Source organism: Physeter macrocephalus, chromosome 18 (assembly GCF_002837175.3).
Source record: "Physeter macrocephalus isolate SW-GA chromosome 18, ASM283717v5, whole genome shotgun sequence".
Taxonomy (NCBI): domain Eukaryota; kingdom Metazoa; phylum Chordata; class Mammalia; order Artiodactyla; family Physeteridae; genus Physeter; species Physeter macrocephalus.
Window position 1 is genome coordinate 51,081,904 of NC_041231.1, and position 7,780 is coordinate 51,089,683.

The window sequence follows — 7,780 nt, forward strand, 5'->3', positions numbered from 1 at the left end:
TGGGTACATACCAAGGGGCGCAATTGCTGGATCACGTTTAGTTTTTTAAGAAAGTGCCAAACTGTCTTCCAAAGTGGTGACCATTTTGCACTCCTACCAGCAATGAATGAGAGTTCCTGTTGCTCCACATTCTTGTTAACATTTGCTGTTGTCAGTGCTCTGGATTTTAGCCATTTTAATACGTGTTTAGTGGTAGCTTATTGTTGTTTTAATTTGTGTTTCCCTGACGACATATGAGGTGGGGCATCTTTTCTATGCATATTTGCCATTTGTATATTTCTTTGGTGAGGTATCTGTTCAGGATGTTTCCCCACCTTTAATTGGGTGTCCAGCTTCCATCGCCCACAAGTTTACAGAGAACCTTCTCTGGGAGGTAGACAATACTGCCACAGTTGCACCAGAGACCCAGCTTGACTTGTTGGCTCAGGGAGAGGCAAGGGCAATGGGAAAACTGACTCTGTGCTACCATCTCCTCAGGGGCCCAGGGTAGGAGGGGAAAAGTGTAGTTGTGCACAGCTGGATTGGTGTAGGGAGGAGAAGGCTGGGAAGGACTGCGAGTGTCAAGGCAGGACAGACGGTTTGTGTTCTAGGACCCCACACTGCAGATTCATAGGATCCAGACTTTAGAGAGAATGGAGGCTGTGATGGGATGAGGAGCAAGAAAAGTTACGGCTAGACTTGGGACAATTTGGGGAAACAGCTACACGAATACAAAGTTCAGGGTCCCATCCTGCAGCTGAGGAACTTGGTCAGCTCTCCCCCAGCAGCTCCTGGGACCAGGACTGTGCTAGCTGTTGCCAGTCTCTAAGGAAAAGTTCAAATCAATGATGATAACTCAATGGTCCCTTCTGTCCCAGCTTCTGGGACCACATATGCCTAAATCACGTTAAACTTGGGGCTGCCATTAGCCTAGAATGATTGTGGGGCAATGGAGTATTCCTAACCTCAGGCCTGGACAGACGCCTTCCGTCTAGCCTTTCTCCTGTCTGAAAGACTTCATGCATAACTTGGGAGAAGCAGTAGGTTCGTGAGAGTAGATGTCAGTCAAAACTGTTTCCATAGCAGTGTTAGGCTCAGAAAGCAAGAACCTCTGGAGAGACTGGGGAAAGGGCCACAGAAGTGGGAGCTTGAAAACTTAGAAGACATGTATCTTGCTTCCTGATTTGACTGCATTGCCCTGGTTATCTTGAGCCATGCAGTCAGATATGATTGCATTTTGCACTGTTTTGTGTCAAATGTAAAAATACCTTTGACCCTTACAAAGTGGCAGAGACGTCCTCAGGAGTTGCAGGACTCCTAATGAGTGAAAGAAGAAATCCCGTTTACTCCAATAATACCTAAAACTGCACTGTCTAATGGAGTGGCCACTAATTACATGTGGCTGTTTTGTTCTCTTTTTTTCTTTTGGCTGCACCGTGTGGCTTGTGGGATCTTAGTTCCCTGACCAGGGATTGAACCTGGGCCCTCGGCAGTGAAAGCACTGAGTCCTAACTACTGGACCTAACCAGGGAATTTCCTACATGTGGCTATTTAAGCTAGTTAAAATTAACAGAAGGAAAAGTTCAGTTTCTCACTCACTCTAGCCACATTTCCAGTGCTCAATGACCACATGTGGCTAGGGGCAGCAAAGCTGTAAAACATTTCCATTATTGTGGAATATTCTTTTTTTTTTTTTTTGCGGTACGCGGGCCTCTCACTGTTGTGGCCACTCCCGTTTCGGAGCACAGGCTCCGGACGCGCAGGCTCAGCGGCCATGGCTCACGGGCCCAGACGCTCCGCAGCATGTGGGATCCTCCCGGACCGGGGCACGAACCCGTGCCCCCTGCATCGGCAGGCGGACCCTCAACCACTGCACCACCAGGGAAGCCCTGGAATATTCTTTTTTTTTAACATCCTTATTGGAGTATAATTGCTTTACATTGTTATGTTAGTTTCTGCTGTATAACAAAGTGAATCATATTGTGGAATATTCTGTCAGACAGTGCTGGCCTTGATGTTTGGCTTTCCTAGGCAATAAACTTCAAAATATTTTTGGACGCTGATATAGATTTGATGACCTTTTATTTTGACGAGTAAGCACATTAGATTAACCTGCTATTTGTTATAACCATTATTTCATAAAATAAAAACCAGAGATAAGAAACCTATAATCTCAGAATAAAGGACTTCTTCAGAAGAAAGTATAAATGGGCATCTTTGCACTGACACTGACAGAGAAGCCCTGGAGCCTGTATTGACATTCCTGTGCCATTGTCAGCTTGTAGGATTTGGGCCTCTTTAGTACTGCACTTGAGCCCTATCCTTGAAAAGGGCATCAGGAAGGCCCTAGGGGATCTTCTCGGCCTTTGGAAAGTGACGTGCCCTTCTCAGTGCATCATGTAAGGAGGTCATGATGTCAGTATGACTTATTACTGGTAATGTTACTTTGATCATTTAGATAAGGTGATATCTGCCTGGTTTTCCACTGTAAATGACTTGTTTTCCTTTTGTAATCTCCGGTGGAGATACACTTTGAGACTATGCAAATAGTGATTTTTTCAGCGTATTTCTGGCCACTAATTTTGACATCTTTTGATGAATCTTTCCAACACCACTTAGGTATTTGTTTACTATGGCCTCTGTAACAAACTATCACAAACTTGGTGGCTTAAAAGAACAGAAATGTATGCTCTCAGAGTTCTAGAAGCCAGAAGTTTGAAATCAGTTTCATTAGGCTGAAGTCAGGGTATTGGCAGGTCTGCACTCCCTCTGAAGACTTTTGGGGAGACTCTTTTGTTTCTTCCAGCTTCTCGTGGCTGTGAGCATTCTCTGCCTCTCTTCACATTGTCTTGTCTGTGTCTAATCTCTGTCTGCCTTTCTCTTACAAGGAAATGTGTGATGGCTTTTAGAGCCTCCCCAGATTATCCAGGATTCTCTCTTTGAGAGCCTTAATATAATCACACCTGCAAAAACTTTACCACATAAGGTAACATTTACAGGTTCCAGGGATTAGGACCTATCTCTTAGGAGGCTGCCATTCAGACCACTGCAACTTATTGTGGAATTTTCCAAATGGTGATTTTTTTCTTTTTAAAAAAAATTTATTTATTTTATTTTATTTATTTTTATTTTTGGCTGCATTGGGTCTTTGTTTCTGCGCACGGGCTTCTCATTGCAGTGGCTTCTTTTGTTGCGGAGTGTGGGCTCTAGGCGTGCGGGCTTCAGTAGTTGTGGCTCATAGGCTCTAGAGCACAGGCTCAGTAGTTGTGGTACACTGGCTTAGTTGCTCCGCGGCATGTGGGATCTCCCGGACCAGGGCTCGAACCCGTGTCCCCTGAATTGGCAGGTGGATTCTTAACCACTGCACCACCAGGGAAGTCCCCCAAATGGTGATTTTTCTATTTCCAACATTCCTCCTACATTTATTAATTGGGATTCTACTGCAAGGAAGACCTGTCCCTTCTCCTCCACGTGTCTCCTTTTGACATGCCCCCATTATTCTTAGAGGACCGCCTTACTTTTGGGCACAAGATGTTCCAGGCTTGTCCTTTTACTATTCCTGCCTCAGCCCTGGGATCACATTACTGGCCTATTTGTCTAGCCCTGCTCATATGGTCCATTTCTGAGAAGCAAGGGGATAGTTCGTGAGGGAAAAGGACTAGCCTCTCTTCTCTGGCCCCAAACTCATTCACCTTTCTCTGCAATTAACAGGACCCACTGTTCTTAGAAAGCAGTTTACAGAGGTGAAGCAATTTTCTTAAGGCTGCTTAGCAGATGTCACCTGCCAGCCTACCTTGCTCTTGGGCTTTCATCATGAGATATGCTTCCTGGCTGGTAACACTTACACTTACATTGTTAGAAATATCACCTACAGTAGAGAGTTCATCAGTATGATAAGTTTCAAGATTTAAGATCTTTTAAACAGTCTTTCATGTTACTTGTTTAAATTTTTTGTTTTATCTCCCTTATAATAGGTTTTGTCAGTATTTCTCAAATTCCAGTGAGCATCAGAACCCCCTGGCAGACTTGTTACAGAGAATGCTGGGCCCTACACCCGAAATTTCTGATTCTCAGGCAAGGCCTGCCAATTTGCATCTTTAGGTTTCGAGGGGTGCTGATGCTGCTTGTCCAGGATCCACACTTTGAGAACCACCGGCCTGTTAAAAAAAAAAAAATTAAACACTCATTTATTCTAACTATATTTATTTTGCTCTTAATATGTTAGGTTCTGTTCTGGGTACTGAGGATACAGAGGTAAGACAAAGTCCCTGCCCTCAAGACTCCCACCTGTAAATGTTAAGACATACTAAAATTTACAGTAATTAAAGCAGTGGGGTGTTGGTACAAGAATAGATATAGCAATGATATAAATTAGAAAAAACCCTGGCTTGTTACAAGTGAGTATACATTAAAGATAGTACTAGGAATGGCTTCGGGACTAGTTTGTCTAATTTAGAGAGCCTATTTCAGGACCCACTAGCCCACTCACGTGAATCACTTTTGAGGAATCTTTACACTAGGTCTTAAAATGGCTGAAAGATAGATGTGGCACCAAATTCATAACATGGAATCTGAAATTCCTAATTTCTGGCTGGTGAAGAATGGGATCTTGACAAGTCTCCAGTTTTGGTTGACTTGCAGTAATGAGGAAAATTATTAGGTAACATGAAAAACAGTTTAGCTTCCCTGGTCAATCAAAGAAAATGCCAGTTAAATATAACTATTAAACACCATTTTCAAAGCATCAAATTGAATGCATCATGGATGAGGTGACGTGGGCTGTTGTAGATGGTAAGAATAAAATGGTAAAAACCACCTAGAAAGCAATTTGAAAGAAAGCACGAAAAGCTTTAGAAATATTCAAATACTTTGATCTAGTAATTCTGCTTCCAGCAACTCATTCTAAGGAAATCATTAGAAATACACTTGGAGGTTTCTGTGCACACACATTCTACCACTGTATCATTAGGCTGCATGTAATAGAAACCTGACAGAGGCTTAACCTAGAGGGTGTTTATCCTCATGTATCAGGAAGTCCAAGGCTAGTACAGCAGCTCCTCCAGGCATGCCATCACGATCCAAGCTCCTCGAGTCTTTCCACTGTACCACCCAGAACAAGTGGCTGTCTTCTTCATGCCCCAAAATGGCTCTGGTACTTCTTGGTTTCATGTTTGTGCTCCAGGCAGGATGGAGAGAGGACAAAGGTTCATGCTTGCCAAATCTGTCCTTTTGTATCAAAAAACCTAGTAAGCAGACTTCCACTTGTATCTTTTTTTTTAACCGTGTAATCAGTAATAGTCACCATGTGATTCAATAGATCGTAACTTGTATCATGGTCACCTGTATTAGATCCTTACTTGTTCAAGATCCACTTGTATCTCTTAACTTACCAGAGCTGTCACATGGCTACCCTTAGCAGAAGCTGGGGAAGTATTGGTAACCAGGCACATGATCATCTCCCTCATCCAAAGTGAGGTTCTGCTGAAGAGGAAGATAAAACACAGGATCTGCTTAATTACAAAATCCTCTGTAGCTATTAATGTCAGGATTTTGAATTTTACTGACCTAGAAAAATGCTCATGATACAATGTCAAGTGAGAAGCAGGACTGAGAACATACAGAATACAATCACAATTTTGTTTAGAAAAATATAATTTACATACACACACATCCCACACACAGGAAATAACAAAATGTTAGTGGTAGTTAATGTCTAGAGAGTTAGCAGTTCAGGTCAAAAGGGTATTGATGGATAGATACGTTTTATCTTACTGAATGTTTTCTGTATTTTCTAAATTTTCTCCAGTGAACATGTATTATCTTTTTTTTTTTTCTTTTAATGTTTTATTTTTATTTTTTGGCCACACCATGCAGCATATGGAATCTTAGTTCCCCAACCAGGGATCGAACCTGTGCCCCCTGCAGTGGAAGCATGAGGTCTTAACCACTGGACAACCAGGGAAGTCCCTGAACTTGTGTTATAATAGGAAAAGACGATGTTATTAAAAAAATACTCTGTATGTTCTTAAAGAAGACTAAGTCCAAAATATTTATTTACACTTATTCATTTTCATCTTCATTGTCAAAAGAAAGGAGGCTACTATTTTTGATTTGCTTTCGTGAGTTTTTTTTAACTGAATCCTGCTTATTTATTTCATCTTCTTCATTTGTCTTCTTCTTTTTTGAGCTTGCTGTTAAACCGGAATATTTTTCATCTGAGGAACGCTTGACTGGTTTTCGATACATAATTCTTCCATCAGCTGAAGCTGGTTCTTCATCTGCAGCAAAAACCAAAGTTAAACAACTTTCTTTCTCTCATTATTTTGACTTTATCGGAGAGTCAAAACAGCAAGAAAATCTCATACGGTATTTATGGATGTCGTTGAGTCAATTCAGTCTGGTCTTCTCCACTGCCTCTAGCTATATAGCCACAAGACATGCAGTCACTTAATAAAAACTCATGTACCGAACAAAGTATTGTGTAATATTGCCAGTCCCCAATTCATTACAATCAGACTATATATTTTTTTGTTTGTTTGTTTTTTGCTGTACGCAGGCCTCTCACTGTTGTGGCCTCTCCCGTTGCGGAGCACAGGCTCCGGACGCGCAGGCTCAGCGGCCACGGCTCACGGGCCCGGACGCTCCGCGGCATGTGGGATCCTCCCGGACCGGGGCACGAACCCGTATCCCCTGCATTGGCAGGCAGATTCTCAACCACTGTGCCACCAGGGAAGCCCCAGGCTATATTTTTTAAGTATTTTGAAAAGCAATTGTTTGGAACTCCAGCATTTCCTACTAAAGCAATGTAATAAATACTACAAATAATGAAAAAAATACTATATAGCATACCACACTTCAGGCACTAATTAAATACACCTCTGTTGACTAGTTTGTAAACCTAACCAGGTATTTTTTTTAAAAAACAGGATGTTTTTACTTAAATTTGCACTTAATCCTTATAACAGCCCAGTAAAGTGGGCACAACTTGTCCCCATTTTACTGATGAGGTAACTGAGGCTGAGAGGTGAAATAGCTTGTAAAAGGTAACACATCTGGTAAGTGTTAAAGCTAAAGTTTGAACCTAGGACTGTCTCCTTCAAACATACCATACCACTGTATAAAATGATTTCATACCTAACTGGTTAAGTTGGTAGAAAAACCAGCTTTCAGACATACCTGCTTTGGCAGCCTTTATTTCTGTTTTAATTTTCATGACTTCTTCAACTGATAGGTCTCCCTTTTTTAAAACCACCACTTGGGGCTGTTCATCTTCTTTGTCACTGTGATCACCATCTTCACCTGGGAGCTGAAGCTGGATTCTCTAGGAAAAAACACAAACATAACATTTAAGTTGCTGACCTTGAACTAAATACAACCACTGTCTCTGTGAGAAACTGTAATTACTAGAGTGAGAAGGGTAATAACTTTATTGACTAAATGTGTTTGGCAATGAATTTTCAAGTAACTCTTAAGAATCTAACCTCACCAGAGTAGGGAAGAGGTCCACCTGCCAGTTATCCTGGGGTGCCTGTCCAAGGGAAATGGTTTCCATTTCAGCAGGACCCCAGCTTGCAGTTCCTGATGTCAGGGGCCCTCTGCTTCATGTTCTACCAGCATTCAGCCTACTCAGGGTAGTGCTGACTACAGCAGTTCTCTCTGCTCTTCATCAACCCTTTTCATTTACATCTCAAAGTGTGACAAAAAATAAACACCACCAAAGTACAGAAAACGGCAAGTAAAAGGTCCTCCTTCACTTACTTCTGCTCTTTACCCCCTTCCAGTAGCTTGTTTGGTGGGTATC

At 42.0% G+C, this 7,780-nt stretch overlaps 1 protein-coding gene across 1 annotated transcript in view; it reads right to left on the bottom strand.

Moving 5' to 3' along the window:
* Positions 1-4,169: 4,169 nt before the first annotated feature.
* LOC102983191 (uncharacterized protein KIAA1143 homolog) overlaps positions 4,170-7,780 on the bottom strand; it is a 6,497-nt gene continuing 2,886 nt past the window's right edge. The window contains exons 2-3 of the mRNA XM_007120815.4: positions 7,156-7,300; positions 4,170-6,257 (exon numbers count right to left, since the gene is read on the bottom strand). Of these exons, the coding sequence (XP_007120877.1) occupies positions 6,040-6,257; positions 7,156-7,300 (363 nt within the window). The 3' untranslated portion in view covers positions 4,170-6,039. The remainder of the gene's footprint in view (positions 6,258-7,155; positions 7,301-7,780) is intronic.